Source organism: Opisthocomus hoazin, chromosome 1, assembly GCF_030867145.1.
Source record: "Opisthocomus hoazin isolate bOpiHoa1 chromosome 1, bOpiHoa1.hap1, whole genome shotgun sequence".
NCBI classification, from domain to species: domain Eukaryota; kingdom Metazoa; phylum Chordata; class Aves; order Opisthocomiformes; family Opisthocomidae; genus Opisthocomus; species Opisthocomus hoazin.
Window position 1 is genome coordinate 103,075,852 of NC_134414.1, and position 18,296 is coordinate 103,094,147.

Sequence of the window (18,296 nt, forward strand, 5' to 3'; positions counted from 1 at the left end):
TTTGTGAAATTGTGCAGCTGTCAAAAATGACACTAATAACATGATGCAAGATACATGAAACGATAGGTATTTATACAAATAAGTGAATCTTGCATTAAGAGCTTTATTGAATGTGTGATTTTAGGTGTTGTGGTGCCATTAAAGATTGTAATAAAAAACAATGTGATGCATTATGCCACTGTATCAATTCTCTCCAATTGCTTCATTGAAAACAACAAAAAAAGCACAGCAAAAGTAAAGTGTGAACAAAGAAAAGGTTTAAAGGAGGAAGGGGGGATTGGTGTCCTGTTGAGGAGGAATCGGGATGGTGGAACGAAATCTTGCTTCACTGAAGGTTTTACAAATTTTACCGGTGAATTTGATATTACCAAGATTTGTCTCTGTAATTTGGGAAGGGAAGTTGCTGAAACTCAAATGTGATAAAGGATACAGTCAGGTGAGTGATGTAGAAGGTATCAGTTTAATCCTCCTAGTTACTCTGGAAAGTTTAGTATTGCTCTAGAAAACAGTATTAAAAGAACACTAAGGAGGTGGTCAAGGTGTTCAGGGAAGATGCTAAAGAAAAGTCTGCTTTGGAGCAGTAGTCTTTGGAAATACATGTGCCTTTTGGTTTGTGTGTGAATAGTGCAGTGCTTGCAGAGAGGTAGGAAGAGAGCTTTTCAGTAGATGTCCACAAGACTTTTGGTTGTGTAATGTGCCAGGTATATTGGATTGAGCGATTGTAAAACAATCTGCAATCTAATTTCTTTAAAGTGGGCCCTGTAATGGTCAGCTTCACTTCAGTCCCACGTTGTTTGTGGATGAATCCAACCTGTTCCATAATTCACTGTGTTACCATTAGGATACTGGCCACTCTGAATAAATAATTGCCAAATTAGAATTATGAAAGAGTTTGACCAATATAATTTGCTGCTTCAGTATTTGCTGTGTAGATGAATAAAGTTTGAAGTTTATATAGATGCCATAGTTCATTCTTCATAGCTGACATATCTTTTTAGTGTTCCTGATAATTAGGATAAACTTTTGTTTGAAACATGAATTTTATGGTGATGTTTTGTGTTCTCCCACAGATGTGGCTGCGCTGGCATGTGGCCGTGAGTTCTTGGTTAGTTCAAGTCGTGAATTACTGGACACAATGATGCAGCTCCTGGGAGACATGAAGCCAGGACTCTGTACCAAATTTAAAGTGTATGATGACTTTTTTTTCTCTTTTCAAATTAAATGCATTATCTTGCAGTGTAGGTCGCAGTGATGACAGTAGTTTTCCCACTGTCCCAGTATTTCCTTTCCTGGAGAGGAAACATAAGTTTTGGAAACTCTTCTTACAGTAGCATTCCTTGCAGATGTACCAGGCTTGGCTACGAGGCTGGCTTCATCCAGGTTTTGTGTCTCTTCAGAAGTTGGTTAAGCACCATAATACTGTATAGATGAGCAGGGATGCACTCTTCTACCTTAGGAGGGGCTGGTCAGGTGAGGAAGGTGTGAGGTTTTAAAACAGAGAGGGTGTGGGAAAGGTGGACTCATATTTATTCACTTCCAATATGAAGACCGTAAAATGCTACATCTGCTCAGTGAAGAAAGTGAGTTATGTGTCTGCCAAGAGCAAAAATTAAATTAGTTTATGCTGCTTAGTAGCCAGAAGCCCCATGCACTGATGTTTGTAAAAGGTAGTGTCTATAAAGGGACCTGGTGATACAACATTGTAAAGAAAGGGCCGCATTACACAGTTCAGATGCTGGAAAAGTTGTATTTTCCAGCTGATGGAGAGATTAAATAAACTGTTCTCTTTGCCTGTTTCTCAGACCTGTTACAGGCTGAGGCTGTATGGCCTTGACTGAGCAAATGACTGTGGCTTAATGAATACTTGCTCATCCACTAAGCTGTGGGCATTTGCCCTGTACGCCTGGTTAATTTGTTCATGAAGATGGCTTAAGCCAGTGTGGTGGGGTTTGTTTTTTTTTTTTTCATAAACAGGACACACACGCACTAAGAATTCATACCCAAGCCAGCGGTCACAGCTCAGCTGACAAACAGCAACCCTGTCAGCCACAGTAACTTGACTGCATCCATGCATGCATTTAGGCAGGTCGTATGTGATAAGTGTGAAATAAGGCTGGGTCTTATCTTTCGAGAGGTTTTATCTCGCCTAACCTCAGCTATCAGAAAGCTAGATGTCAAGTGTCTGCTAACTGTCTGGGCTCCTTCCCACAGTCGGTGGGAGGAGATGGTGCCCTGTTAGGGGGAATGAGTTGCCCTCTGAAGATGCTTGCCTTTCCGCAATGGGTGTCGAGGGGGAAGCTGAATAGCCTGTGCTGTAGGCAGTGGTTAGATAGTTTGTTGTCAGTAATTTACTGTGTTTCCCAAGCCTTGAGCCTGAAGGTCAGCACTCAAAACAGGGTAGTTAACTCTTGCAACAGTGAGGTTTTTTTGGTAAAGCCCTAACTAAAACTTTTATATGAGAATCTCAACTTAAGAAAGAAAAGGTAATTTGTGCCTTCATGTATTTAACAAAAAAGAAAAACAAAAAGAAAAAAAACAGACCAAACATGAAAAGAGAAGCTATACTGGTTCAAAATCTGTACAGGAAAAAAAAAAAAACGAGAGGACTTTATTTTGAGGGGAGGAGGGAGAGGAAAGTGTTCCTGAACACACGCACACAAATACACACTCTGAATTCCAAGTGAATGTATGTCTGTGGGTCCAGATAGATTATTTTCTGATAATTTCAGTTTGTGTTAATGTAATTGGATTTGAGGGCCTTCCTTTTGAATTGATGTTTTGGGTGTTTTTTTTAATTGTATTTCAAAATCTGCCTGCTTTGCGGAAGAATTACACATGGTGATATAAACTTGGCTGCCATACAGCAATACTGATAAAATACACATAAAACAATCCCGTGAAGTGACCAGGGATTCAAGAGGGGCCAGCCTCCTAGGCTAAAAAATTGAGTGAAGCCTAAAAAATAGGTTGCACAGGTATTTGATAAGTGAGAAACACGGAGTATATGGTACAATAGCTTGAGTTCAGTGCAGTGATAATGTTTTCTGATGTTCCACAGAACAAACAACTTTTTTTCTTACTTTGAACTTGCCATTTGATAAAAAAATTGCTGTATTGTGACCTGAGAGCAAATGCTAGAAAGGATATTTCTTCATAGCCTTGTCATGGAATGAGGAATCCTAATTTGCTCAAATATATTGGTGCAAAGTGTTTCCTCTGTGTTTGTCTGTCATGTCCATGGTCAGGTTTCCTTTTTGTCACTATTACTTTTTGTCCGTTTCTTTCCTTTGTCCCTTTTCCTTTTTTGTCCCTGTTTTCCTTTTGCTCCCTATGTGTCTTGCCACTGTTCAGTTCTTAAAACCTGTTACTAACACTAGATCTCTTTCGTGTCCTTTCTCGGGATTTTACACACTCCCAGCCCAGCAAAGGAGGGTTTTGGGGATGGGTTGGTTGCTTTGTTCTTTCTTAAATTGTTCTCTGTGTGTAAGCTTTTTTAGCTGCTTATTAATCTTAAATAATCAACATTTTCATAAACAGATGTATCAAAAGAACTCCTTTTTCTCCTTACCATAAGGAACATAAGGCAGTACAAAATGAAGGACAATTTTAAGATAAAGATATGACAGTTAACAGAAATTGTAGTGAAAATTCAAAGTTCTGTATAGACGGACTCTGGAGTCATAAATAACGTTTATACATACACATTCTTGCATACATATACATACAGAAAGACATATTTTTAAAACTATATTGCATGGATGAAAATGTCTGTACATTATTTTGGAAATGCAATGTGCTTTTCTTAAAACATTGCCATGGTATTGCATGGAAGGACATCATAACTTAAAATTTAATCAGTTAAAGAAAAAATTTGGCTTATTATTTTCAAGGATATGTTGGTCCTTTGCTCATTTTTGAGGTTTTACAATTCTTTTCTAGCTTTTATTTTCAAAAATATTTTTCTTTACTATGTAACAAATCAAGGGCAACTATGGATCTAATCTACACACAACGGTATCAATCAAAGTAAGCTGATAGAGAGGAGTTCTCTTTCCTTTTCTAGTTCAGGGAAAAGCTGTCATTTATTTCCAGCACTGCTACAATATCCATTGTAGTCCAAGAGTATGTAATAAATACATCCAAAGCATCTACATGAGTGCTGGGACTGAGATCTCATGGGTGTGTCTGCCTTTCTGAAATAGCAGTGGTGTGAAAGACTTTAGGTTTTCTTTTCATTGATGTAGGTTTTGTTAATTGTTAGGCAGTCAATTAGCATTTACACAATTGTTCATACCTATGATTAAATTGCTAAGAATATTCAACTTTGCTTCTGTAGCAGTTGAAAGTAGCCAGTAAAAATATGTACTTTAATACATATTAGTCCATTTTATATACTAATCCCATATATTAAGCAGATGAGAAGGGACTTCAGCTGTGCTTTTAGCTCTAGATTTTAAAGAAAGCGTTGACAGATATAGTAGTACAAAATGTTAATTAAATTTGACTTGTCTAAATAGGAAGACTATGAAATGCGTAATTAAAAAGCCCTCCAGATTAAAAAAAAAAATCAAACAAAGTATTGTTTATCCAGTAATTATGCGCGTCAGGTTTGCTTCAATAAGCACTTTTGCAATAATTATCACAAAAAATACTTATTAGAATGTGGAAGTACTAGAGGTGAAGGTGGTATAAAGGGCATGGAAATGCTTCTATGTTGTACTCGGATGAGTGTGTTTAATTAGTAATAACGTGTTACTACGTTGGTTTGTGGGGTAGGTTATGTTGTCTTCTGACACTCCAAAACCACAGCACTTCCCTGGGTCACTACCACCAGTCCCTTTTGTCTGCACAAAGCAAACAAGTGAAATAAAAAATACAAACATAGCAGTATCTTTTTACGTCACTTGATTTCTAGCTGCAAATGTCAAACAGACCAAGGATGAAAGACATTGTCAAGAAATGTTAACACTTTCCATTAGAAGATACTGTTTTATTGATCATTTTCGTTCTGGCTGATTATAGGTGATTATGGCTGTGCCCCTTTGGGTTTGGGTTCTGGAAGCCAAATAAAAGCTACAGAGGCTGTATGAAAAGAAGAGTATGGGCTTTACAAGCTGCAATTTCAGTTCCACAGCACCCCTCACTGCTTGTCGGCAGCCACTGATGCAGCAAATTTAATAATCTACTATTTCTTCTTCCCACTGCTTATGAGCCTAGGTGATGGTGCAGCACATAATATAAGTTATGCCTCTAACAACTCAGTTCAGCTTGGAATAAATTACTTTCTTTCCTACTTTCTGTAGGTATGCATGGAGATTGTCTGGAAGTCTGCTGGTGGCATAGTAGCTTAAACCGGGAGAACTTGTTTTAGAATAGGATGTGGGATGTGAAGTCCGTTTGGAATAGCATGATGTCCCTTTTGTTTGGAAATGGTGACAGCACAGTGACATGCAGGTTTATCACAGTCATGCAAGATAGCAGCCGCCAGGCTGTCCCCAACATTCCAACCTGTTCCTGTTTCTCTGTAATTGTTTTGTATACAAGCCAGCACTCCACTGTGAGTGGGTATGATGATGTGTTCCATAAATGTCATAGGAGCCCTGCTAATTCATCTTCCCTTTTCATTGTCCAGAAGATTGACTTGCATGTTACCATCTTTGAAAAGAAATAAAATAAGAAGTGATAGCATCCATCATAACACATCATAAAGTGCGCTAATGCACTCTCCCCCCAGCTGTTCTGCTGCTTTAAAGATGATCTGCGTAAAAGGCAGGACAGGAGAACATCGCTAGAAGGGTGAAAGAATTAGTAAGACAACTTCTGATTCCAGATCACGGCTCTTTTTCTAGGCACATCAGGGACCTCTTGGCTCAAAGTTCGTAGTACAGCAGTGATCTGATTTTGTAAGAGAGCATTAGCTGGTCTTGTTAATGTCAGTGAGATTTTTTTCTGGATGCTTTCTGCTTTTGAGTATCAGGTCCCACTCCTACTGGAAGTTAGAGGGAAATTGGAATAACTTGCATTAAGCCCACTGAGACTCTGCTTAGCTGAAAAAGAGTTTTATCCACCAAACCCATAAAAACTTGTATTAGCAATGTGGAAGATGGTCTAACAACATCCAACCTTTGAAAGCAGAGCTTAGTTCAGCAGAAACTGCAGGTCACGATTTAATCTGAGTGAAATGCTCTGCACTAAGTATCAGCGGTTGTTCTGGATAGCTTTGGGAAGGGAGACTCCTTTTGAGCCCCAAGTTACCATACTTGTCTGGCAGTCGAAAGCAGCTGAAAGTATATTTTGACTCGGACACTTCAACTGCGTAAAGAGGCAGAGCTGCCATTTCTGCATGCAGCCTCCTGTACCTCACGACATTAACTCAGCTCTGTCATGGCTGAGGGGATACCCATAGCCAAGCCCCCTTTCCCTGGCGGGTTTCAGATTTTGCAAGTTACTGATCATACTGAAGCCTTTCATATTTGCAGTAACTTCATTCTCAGCTCCTGTGGGAGAAGCTGGCGGGATCATCAGGCAGAGTGGTCCTTTTAAAATGCAGAGCCTTCTCCAACCCACATGGTTTTCTCTCTGTAGAATAGTTGAGACTTTGGTTTAATTTATAACCTGTTACGCATGCAGTCCCAAAATGATTAATTAACTTCTTATTTAGGAGGCTGATAAACTAGGAAATCCTGAGTTTGGAAGCTTTTGAAAATGTGGCTGAAATTAACATATACTTAAGATGTGTATTTTTATTTTGGCATTTACACGCTGATGTGCGAGGGACAGTCTTGATTTCAGTTTGTCAGAGATATCATCTTGTTTTTTGTTTCAATGCTCAATTAAAGAAATGTTTTCTAGATGCCAGGCCATAGACCTTCTTTGTTACCTGGAAGACAGGTTATGTGTTCTATCCTCCTTCAGCATCAATAACTGTAATAAAAGACCAAAAGAAATCACCTTCTGGGAAAAAAAAAAAGCCCACCACGAAAATGGCTTTGAATGGGCCCGAATGTTATTTGGAAACAGTTTTGAAGAGGTGCAGGTGAGAGTACTGTTTGGCCTGTGTTATCCTGGTGTTGATCTACACTAAGACAAGAGCACAGTTTACAGCTGAATTGAATTCCAGTTTTATTGACTTAGGAAAAAAAAAAAATTCCACTTGTACATTGAACATAATCAATCTGGATTCCTGAAGGCAGAGTAAATAGGAAAGTCCACGATGATGTTTTAAGAGACAAGCAGTTGTTTTTTTCGCAGCAGGGTCTCACTCAGTGGCCCAGATCATATGGCCCTGCCTGACTGCGTGGGGTGGGAGAGCGGGCAGAGCGAGTGGGTTCTCTGCCTTGCACCCACAGCAGAAAGGACGAGTTTAACTTAGGGGGGAGTGTGCAAAGCTGAGCTGGGACTACTAATACCTTGCTTTCCCCTCCTTCAGGCTTGTCGCCTTCTTCCAGATGCTTCTGTAGACGTAGTAACTTCCCCTGCCAGCGGAGAGACTACATTGGTGTTTGCTGTATGCTGGCTATTTATTGCATCTGTTCCCATTTGCAGGAGGAACGGGAGGATGTGTGAAAGAGGATGGCCTAAGCAATGTGGTGGTGTTTCAGCTGACTGGAGGGTCAGCGTACAGAAAGACTGGTGTTGCACAACTGATGGAGCAGAGACTTCCTTTGATGTTTCTAGTGCTCAGTATACAGTCTTGCTTTCTGTGTTTCCTAGTGGCCTCTTCATTTGTCAAGGCAAACAGCTTATTTGAGATGATTGTGTGCCCAGTGGGGATCGTCACTGCGAAATCTCTGTTGTACAGGTTAGGTGGACACATGAAGCCAAGTCCTGGTTTTGCACACCTCGTGTGATGAATCTCATGGAGTTGGATGAGACTTTGTTACTCTTGCATGGGACATTTTTCCATGTGTTTGAAATACGTGATTTAACAGTAGAAACAAAGTTTTGCACAACATTGCTTATATACAGTTTGAGACTTTTATCACAATAGGAATTGTTAGAATAGGCTTCTGCATCAGTACATGCTTGGTATAAATAGCAAAAGACGCTGAAACATGCAAAAAATCAAAGGACATCACATCTTTTTTTCTTTCAATTCTAGGCTAATGCTAATGTCCCTTTACAATGTGAGTATCAACTTGAAGGGCTTGAAGTACATCAGTGAAAGTCCAGGTTTTATTCCTTTGCTTTGGTGGCTATTGAATGGTAAGTTGCTCTGAAAACCTTGTAGACTGTGACTTAGGCCATTGTAGATTGGCAAAAAGTGTTGCAGATAACCAAATGGGAATTTGTATCTGTAACCTCTTTATGTATAGCTTTTGGCAGATTTAAAGTAAATGAAGAAGGCAAATAGCTAGAGGGAGAAGGTATGCATTTCCCACAACATTTTTGGCACTGTATGTAATACTCCATAAATTCAATTAATTAAAATTTATGGATGGGAGAGTTAAATATAGGGAATAGAGGAATGTGATGAAGTGGATTAAAAAAAGCCACCTGTATTTTCACGTGCCAACTTTAAAATAAACCCTGAGGGGAAACTGTATCAGTTCACTACCATTTAACAAAAGAAAATGTAGCTGTGCTCTGACACATTTTGGGGAAAGAAGCCAACCTGTATAACTACAGTCACCCATGACAAAAGTGACCCTTTCTGCAGCTGAAGAGAGGCCTTGTGCTTTAATAGGATTTGGGCTTGCAGGGCTTGAGTACTATTCCCAGCTTTGCCTTTGGCCAGTGCAGGCTTTCAAGGACGTCAAGGACTTCTGTTGCCACTGTCAGGTACCTGAGTGACATCAAGGCTCTGCTCTTTCAGAGGCTTCAAATCCCTGCGTAAGAGCCGGCAGAGATTGACGTTGCCAGTGTGCGTTGGACTTGGCTGGCAGCTGTGTGCACAGCTTGCAAGGAACAGTGGTGACAGCAGCAGGGACAGAGCCATGACACAGTCCTGCCTATGAACTGGCCCTAGAGTTGCTCTGTCTTGGCTTTCTCAAGTTTTTGTGGCTTGTCTGCAAGAAGATTTTTGGTGTGCAGTTCACAGGACTGGGGAGGTTAGTCATCCCGGCACTCTGTGCTGCTGTGCAAAAAAACCCTGCTAAAATACATCTAGCAAATACTAACAGCAGCTGAAGTGAGAGAGGTTGCATCTACTTTTTCAAGGACTTAATCTGATACTGAAGTTTTGGAAGAGCTTTCATTTGGGCTGGTAAACTGGAAGCTACCTGTATTGCTCACAGTTCCCTCAGCTGTTTTACAGAATATGTAGGTACTCATGCTTTTCACCAGATAATTTCCTGCTTTGCAATGCCATAGGATCTCTCTTCTGAGATCTCAGAAAATTAAGTAATTCTTGTAAGACTGTTGGAAAACAACAGGTTTACACTTTTTTTAATATAGTTTGAGAAAAATTGTATTCTTGGAGAACACTGAGTACATGGTCCTTTGTTCTGCTGTGCTTAGAAATTTAACATATGTTTGTCCAGATTTTTCTTTTACTTTATGTTTCGTTAATATATATGTAAGCTGCTGTTCTAGAAAAAAAAAAAATCCCAAAACATCCTCAAAACCCTGGTCTAACTATGGGTTCCCAAATGTGCTCTTCTAAATATTGTGATAAAACAAAGAAGCTAGTTGTTTGATGCAGTCTATTGTTTGAAGAAGGCTCCTAGGTCACATAAGAAGATGAAGTGGGGCACAGTTATAATTAATTTGCAGCTGCTAATGGAAATAAGAAATGGAAAGGCTACTCTGCACTTTGAAAGTGTTAATTGTGTACGGCTGGGTTGTAGAAGGAAGAACGGGCATGGTTAATTCCTTCATTTTTTGATAATAAATTTCTCCAGTTACAACAAAGGAAGAAGATTCTCAGATAAACCACGTCTGCTCATTCAGATTTCTGACTTTGGAGGAAGTCTGCTTACTGTCAAGGGAGAGGGCTGACTAGTTTGTATATCAGATGAGAGGTCAGATCCAAGACGCGATCTCGTTCCTAGCATTTGTATGAGATCTGTGTAGTTTTCTGTACATTTAATCGATTCCTAAATATTTTAACTTGCAAAACTCAGTAGCTTCCTCCCATTCTTGCTCCACTCCTGTTTCCGTGGCCAGCACCTTCAGCTTCTGGTAGCCGTGATTTAGCTTATAAACAAGTGGAGCTGCTACAGCGTAAGGTCTTAACAGCGCTTTCCATGCAAGGGACTAGAGCGCTACACTCTGCTGGCAGGGTGTCCTGTATATGCTGCCTTCCTGCAGGAATCTTTTTCAAAGAGTGTTTTTATTCAGGTTTATGAGATGATTCAGCTTTCCACAGTTCTGTAAGTTTTTATCAGCATTCCTGCTAAGAGGGGCCCCAGAAATCATCCTCTGACTTTTTTTTTAAATTTTCAGAGAATCATCCTGTTTGCTTTTCCATCGTCAATCTGCAAGTGTCTGTGACCTCAGCCTATACATCAAGGCCATTTTTCTCCCACTGGCTTGTGCGCAGCTGATAAATCCCTCAAATTCCTTCGCTGAATTCTAAGTCTCTGCTCAGTGTTCTTGTCCCCTGAAGGAGAATGTCCTTCCCATTAAGTGAAGAGAGCAAATAATTAACTTTATTTTCTTTGTTCTCCTTTGTGGTATCTGAAGCAAAGAGGGATTTGATTCAGGTTGTCTGGCAGGCGTTTTGAAGAGACAGAAGTGTGCCTTGACATTGAGTACACGGATTGGAAGAGAAAGGAAGAAAAAACCTAATAAAGATTTCTAGTGGAGTAAGAACGTTAACAGCAAACTGGGTTTGTCTGTCCTACTGTCTTTGAAAAATTGGGATGAGCCAGTATGACTTCACCCTTGCTAACAAGAATTCTTAATAGCTCTTTCTGCTGGAGGCTATGCTGATAATAGGAGAAAAACAAATGTTTGACACACTTTTTGAAGGTAATGCAGATCTCTGTAGTTCTAGCACTTTGAGGTGGGCTATTTTTTTCTTTTTTTTCCCACCTTTTTAAACACTGTCTAAAAAGATGGGCACCCTTTAATAAGCAACACTGATCACTGAAGAATATACTCTGATAGCTTATGTAGCTGTTATATTCTTGCGTCAGTGTCAGCTGTGCCTACATATACCTTCCCAGCCTGGTGCCAGCATAAAACACGTGAACGATGACTCAGATTTCTGTCCATGGAGCAGCTTGTGGGATCAGTAGAGTTCTCTTCTTGTGGAGCACCGTTCGTTTGCAGAGCAGCTGTTCACATCTTTGAGAAAATCGGCAGCTTTAGTTTCCTCCATCAGTTGCTGTCCCTGTGTTGATGTCTGGCCTAAGGGTTTCACATAACTTTCAGATGTAAAGAAACCCTGTCCTCAGCGATAGAAAACGAAGTTACATAATTTTGAGTAGAAATCCATCTGAGATTTGTCAATATTTTTTCCGGTGCTTTACATCTATAGATGCAGTAAGAGTTTCATTCTGTAATTCCCAAAGAGGTAGACTGGGACTTTTCTCTGCCAGGGATCTTTCGAATAATAAGAAGACGCAGTCAGCTTGGGTATTAATAATAAAGACTAGCTTTATTTTTTTAATTTTTGATCATACAGAACATGTACCAACAAATGAGTGCTGGAGAAAAAGGATCTAGGATTTTCTCTGTATGTGGGGGTTTTTTGTTTGTTGTTTTTTTTTTTAATTTACTATCCTGTATCTTTATTTTGTTTTTTTCCACTTTTATTTGAATGCAGTTAAAAAAATTGCTCTCCTTGGATGCATGGAAAAATGGATGCATGGAATTCAGAGAGACTATGTCAGTGACTTTTCTCATCTATAACTGGGAGATTGCTCCAGGTACTTCATTAAACAAAAGACAATAAGAGAAGTATGACTAATTTTAGATCTTACTCTTTGATTTCCTCCACTACAGTTCCACACGGAAATCTAACCTTGTTTATCCAAATTCTTTGCAAATGACGATCTCTATTGTAAATGCCTGTGTGAAGCACATTCTCATTTTGCTAATGCTGCCTGCAACCTTCAATATTTGCTTTTCATGACTAACCCTGAAGGTTTCTAATGCCTTGCTTTTCTGTCTGAATTGGTTATGGCTGTAACAGTTTTTGAAAATTCAGGTTATTTGCATGGCAGTGTGTTATTTAAAAGACATCTGGACACACAGACTCCCCCTGTTTATAAAACTGATGTCTGTATTAAAACAAATTTTCATTTGTAAATCAAAACCTCAGTAACTGGTCTTTCACGTACTCAACAGTTACCTATTCTTCAGACTATGAAACTAATCTTAAAAAGAGGATTACCCTTCTTGCCCTTTAAGACCACATCCATTATCTTAAATACGAAGATGTCAGCTCTGACGCAGAACGTCCCTGAAGCACAGCTAGCTGAGAGGCTGGGAGAGTGGCTGGGGGAAGTCATGGGAAAGGGCAAGCATTCAGCCAGCTTTTCTCTAAGCAGCTGCTGCAGATGATGCTTGCCCAGGTGGGGCTCCCGCCTGGCGCTGTGTGGCTGTCCCTGCCATCTGAGCAGGAGTTTCTTCACTAGGTCCTTGCCCTGTCTAACAGCAGGCTCATGCAAACTGACTCCTGAGGAGCACAGTGTTTGTCCTTTTGTGAATGTATGTAAGAAACCTTAACTCTGGTAAAGGCATCTGTCACTGTAAACCTTTGGTTTGTTCTTGCATTGTTACTCTTGGTCAGTAGCTACTGTGGGAATCTGCAGAAGCCCGAGCTAGGGTTGATGGGAGCTGGACAACGTATCTAAGAGCTCACTCACAAATCTGCCAGTGGCAGAGTGACATCTGTACAAGCTCCTTTTCGCTCCCAGCCCCTAAGTAGCAGTCAGGCCAACTGGGACCGAATTGCTGCTTCGATCTGGCACTGGGAGCCTCTCTCAAGGGTTCCCCTGATAAAAGTGTGACAGGTGTGTGTCTGTCAGAGAGTGGGGAATTCTGGTTAGCTGAACTCCACTTGAGAGCGGTCACCTGGCCAGGGAGGAGACTGAAGCAAACCCAGCTGTTCCATAGGAGCTGGGGCAAATATGTTGCAGAGACAAAGTGCATTTGTGCCTGTAGGAACTGAAGCAGCAAAGCTCAGTCTTTTTTCTGCCATGGTGTTCTCTCTGCTGCTTCCCCACATAGCGTCTTTATTGCAACACTTCTTGTCTCCTTTGGCCTCCCAGCATTATCAAAATGTCCGGAAAACTCTCTGTGGCTGCAGGTGCTGGCTCAGCTCCGCCAGCATTGGCAGCGCAAAGAAATCTTACATGGGGCAAGCTGTCGCCCTGCTCTCTCCGTTAGACGTGCTGTGAGCGTAGGTAGTCTGACAGGTTGATAAAAAGGAAAGGGGGAGTGGCAGGTCACCCCTTCATGCTAGAATCAGACAATAATTCAATTGAACGACATTTATGACAGCGGTGGGAAGTTTTGAAATATTGCTCTTGTGCATAAACATAGCTGTAAAGAGCTTGCTGGTAATAAATCTTGCATTCAGGTGGCCAGGGAATGGTATGGGCACGTGTAAATTGAGTTCACACAACTTGGAGCCGATTGTAGATAAGCTGTTTAGCATTGATGTAATGCAATTACTTAAACCCTGCTATAGGGAACAGTTCATCTGAGAGCGTGGTGCTGATGACAGATGTGACTAAAATCTGTCCACGTTATCAGTTGCTTTTGTCAGTGACTGAAAGCCAGTGACATCAAACGGTAGTGCTGGCAGCTAGCAGAACGTCAGCAAACTCCAGCAGTTTCAACACCTTGTTAAAGTTGCATCAGCGTTTTATAATGGTGGTAGGCTTACACTGTGCTTGCGATCCCCAACTGAGGCAAGCAGCTTGATTTCTTCCCCTGTTCCCCAGAAATAATGTTTGTAGTTTTGAAATTTTAGTTGAAGCGATGTGTGTGCTAGTTGTTGGGAGGATATGATGCAGTAATTTGATTACAGCTAAAGGATTTTTTTTTGATCTTGTACAAACAAAATGTTACTCAGCTAGTGTAGAAATGACTGAATCTGGAAGCTATTGAAATAAATGTAATGCTGAATAATGAAGATTCCTTACATTTCTTCTAAGTATTCTTTAGATGGGGCTTTTAGAAAAAATCCCTAATGGTGTTGGAGAGACAAGAGCTAGACTTCTAGGGTTTGGTTTTTTTTAAATCCCCTTAGAAAACATGATTATCCGTAATAAGTAGTATTCTCAAAACCACATGTAATCCTAAGGGAGTGTATTTTAAGGCATATGTATTTATTTAACTCAAAATACATGCTAAACAATGGCAATCAGAGGTTAAATGCATATTAAGTCATCTTCTGGTGCAGGATCATTTCCTTCCTTTCCTGTATGCCCGAGTGCCTAATCTGTTCTTCATTTGAGTGACTCAAGCCATTGAGCTTCCCTGGCTGCTGCTGGAGATTCTTCCTAGAACCCCTTTGCTCTTACTGGAAAATGTTCTTTCTCGTCAAGCTAGAAATCATTTCCTGATCTCCTACAGATCCTAATTTTGTTAGCTACCCTGCTAATGCTTCTTCCCTGATCAATACTTTACTTGCTACAGCCTTTAAACACTTGCAGATAACAGTAACACAGATGCCTGTAGCAATATTATTAACAAAGCACTTTTCATCCAGGGATTTGAAACATCTTACATATATGAAGCTTCCCAGAAGTACTGCAAGCTGTTAAAAGTATTAGTGGCTTTATTTCATGGAGGAATAATGTAGTGTAATTTCATGGAGGAAGATTGTAATGAACTATGTAGATTTCACTCTAGAAAGCTTCTTTCTTTGTACCTATTTGTGCTATGATTTGTTGCTGCTATTTCCAGTGAATAAACAGAATAGTATTTAGTACAGAGAAGGGGGGCAGGTGATATGTGCAGAGTTTGAACATTATATCTGGCAAAAAAGGAGTTAAAAAAACATCTCTGACAGACGTGAAGACAAAAATGGAAGGAATGGGAGGATGTACTCAAAGCCTTTAGTCACATTTTGATTAGGTCAGAATAAATCTGAAAACCAAAACTTTCACCTAAGGTTTTTCAAAAGGATTCATTGAAGTGGTGCTGCCTGGACATGAAGTCTTATTGTCTGTGAGGTTGAGTTTCAGCGTTTCTTCATGAGTTGTGACTGCCCATCACTCAGAAAATTGCACCTGCAGGTACTGCTGGAGATGATGATGGAAAGAGACTCCTCAGAGCCTTCAGCCCAGGTGGCAGCAATAGGAGTGGATGTGCTATGGGTGTGGCCACTTCTGTGGGGTGTGCAGCACTAATCGTTGGGTTTTTTAAAACGCTGATTTGAATGTCAGAAGTTGTCCAGTATGCCCAATAGCTAAGATTCTCGTTGCACAGAAAATCAAAAAATGCATGTTATTGTCTGGTTTTGGACAATTCCTGTGCCCTCAGATTATACCCTGCTCCACTAGTTTCCCAGGAGAATGCAGATTTCCTTTCTTAAGAGGTTTACACTTTAAATAGGGAAGAAGATGTGGTAGAAAAGACCTACATACCTCATTTATGATGGAACATGGAGGAAGAGAGAGATAGTGCCTGGCTTGTGCGTGTAGATCAGATGTCACAATCTTTAATATTGTACTTCAGCCATGTGCTAGTGGGAATTACGTAAAAATTCCTATCTCAACAGTCAGATTCATGCTTAAAGCCATTGTCCTCTTCACTGTCCGTCACATTCCGTTTTCTCCCCTGGGTGTTTTCAACATTCCCCCTTATCCTTTAATGAGTGATTCTCTTTAGTCCTTTTTCAAGTCAGCAGTGTTAGGTATTAAATAAGCCAGGAAAGAAAAGAACTTGCCTCAGCCCACCAAATGCTTCATTCAGACTCAATACAGTGTAGTTTATTGCTGCACTGCATTTATGCTTCTTCAGTAAGATTTTGGGGTCTCTGGTGATTTTGTGAGCAAAGTGATCTGTATTAATTTTTCTCAACATTTCTGCACAATGCTTTATCAAAAGCTTGCTGAAGATTAGGTATGCTAATGACAAACACATAAAAAATGCATGGCATGTGGGGCAAATAACTACTTCAGCCATAAAAATATATTATAAATTTTCACTTAGAAAATGCAAAATAGAGAAATGCAGAAGTGCGGCTTTGTACTGGTAGCTTTTGATAAAGCTATAGAAAACTAAATGCAAATGGACTGTTGTGAATGATTAAAATATAATGCTCCTAATGTTTCAGTAATTAAACATGCAACCTGTGTTCTTAACAGTAGAGTTATTATATGTCTTCCTAGCTTAAGTCAGTCAAAGGTCTTTGCTACATTTCTCTGACGCATTCCTAAGCAGCAGTGTTTAGCTTCAGTACCCATTTCAATTTTGTGTAGACTGAATTAAACACTTGGAAGGCTGATACATGGTTACCAGAAAGTTTTATGAAGATTAATATTTTATTGAGCTTTGAAGAAATCTGAAGGCTTGTATTAAAAGAAATTACAGAAAAGCCTGGTGATTTACCGCAGATTTGATTAGTTGGTCTGTTTGTTTTTTAAGTCTGAATAGACATGGGATATAGCTTGTTCTGCTCTTAAATTGGATTGCATCCAACAGTACATCTTGGCTACTGACTAGATAAATTGAAGCTGATAAATTCACTGATCTATAGAATTTTAAACTTTTGAAAAACAAGATAAAGATTCTTGGTTATCTCTCCCTCCCAAACACTGCTGAGCACAAGCTGCACAAAGGGCAAAGATGTGGTTTTCAGGTTGCTTCTAGAGCCAGCCAGCCAGCACCAAATGGCAACTGTGAATTAGAAAACTTCAGTTATTCCTTGTCTGCCTGGTGGGTCATGAGGAATGGCACTGTAGAGCTTTAGTGCTACTTTTTTGGACTCACTTCTAATAAGCACTGGATTTTTCCTCCCCCACTTTTAGACCCAGATACAGAAGTTTGTCTTCATGCTCTGCGGCTCCTCCAGTCTGTGATTCTGGAGCCAGAAGTATTAGCCAAGTCAGCCTCTGAGATGCGTGATACGTTGCCGTTTCAGCGTATCATTGCGCTGTCAAAGAGCCGCAATGCAGATCTGCAAGCACTTGCCAAAGAACTACTTGAAGATCTTAAAATACTTGAGTATGAAACATAGAAGAGCTCTATGACACCAACTGCTTACGTCTTTCCTATATTTTTATGCTGCAACAGATGTTGGAGATGGGCCTGACTGAAAAAACCTCTGCCTAAGTCCCTCTGGCAAAATCCTTTCCAGGAGTTAGGTAACCCAATTAAAATAATACTTGGAAAAACGTGTTGGGTTTTAGCTGTCCAAATATAGTCTTAGGTGATCTGGTAGAAGTGGGACAGACTTGATTTCTTTGAGTAGGATTTTGTTGATAATGGGCTTCCAAAATGAGCCAGGTTGTGTTGTCTATTTACCATGTATAGAGAGTAAAGTAGTCATCTCATTCATTGACAATATATGGTTTATTGCAGTGGTAAATAACCTTTTTGGTCCATCCTTAAGAGTTATTGTACTGTGAGGAAAACTTTGTTGCTTTTCATAACTCTTCTGTGTCAGAATGCAACCCAAGTTCCAGTTTTATTGTTGTTATTTCTCACCTCTCTCTTTCTATTCTAATAAAAGAAAACTTAAATTCTGTAGCATATAATGGATTCTGCTTTCAAAATCTGCATTCGGATTCACTCGAACTGCAAGTCAACCTGGTCTGTGGCTGCCAGACATTCTAGAAACAGAGCCATTGTTGTTTCAAAAGCCCTGACAAAAGGAAGTGCATTGCTGTTGTCTGTGGTACCTAGCTGTGCACTGAAGAGGCTGAACTGAACTGCTGCTCTGACGTGAGCAGCATTGCGTTCCCACACAGCTGTGGGGTTTGTTAGAGCTTCTGTGTACAGCTTGCTTACCTCAGTGGTAAATACAAACATTTGTGTGCTTTGTGGTCGTACATTTTACACATTTTTGGGGAAAAATAGCATCCGTTTCTGTGATGACAGAAGCACAGCCAGTTAGGTGAAGCTGTTCAAGAGAATAGCAAACGACAAATGCAATGCTGTGGTAGCAACTTTTTCCATACTAAGGTTATGGTACCTCATAGGTGTGAACCCGATGTATAAAAATACAGCATTGACTTCTAATACAATTGTAGAGAAAACATGAAGTAAACTTTACAGGATTTAAATACTGTGATTGGGAGACAGTTTTAGAGGAAGACTATTGTAAAATCTGTAAGTTAAGGTATAGGCCGTATCCAATTAGGCTGTTTACAGAATGATGAATGTTCAGAGTTAGGAATGTAATAAATCATCTTAAAATTACTTGAAATAAATGCTTAAATGCTACA

The 18,296-nt window shown here is 40.0% G+C and overlaps 1 protein-coding gene across 8 annotated transcripts in view; it reads left to right on the forward strand.

Annotated features, from left to right (window-relative positions):
• Positions 1-18,296, forward strand: part of HSF2BP (heat shock transcription factor 2 binding protein) — a 68,563-nt gene that overhangs the window by 17,780 nt on the left and 32,487 nt on the right. For 5 of the 8 annotated variants that reach the window (XR_012765109.1, XR_012765111.1, XR_012765112.1 and 2 more), the window contains exons 6-8: positions 1,071-1,188; positions 8,102-8,205; positions 11,714-11,816. Coding sequence is in view for 3 of the 8 variants with exons in the window: in XM_075431232.1 (XP_075287347.1) it covers positions 1,071-1,188; positions 8,102-8,205; positions 16,878-17,086 (431 nt within the window). In the remaining 5 variants the exon portion in view is untranslated. Of the gene's footprint in view, positions 1-1,070; positions 1,189-8,101; positions 8,206-11,713; positions 11,817-16,877; positions 17,591-18,296 lie in introns of those variants that run through there. The other 3 variants (XM_075431232.1, XM_075431233.1, XM_075431249.1) reach the window with 2 other exon arrangements.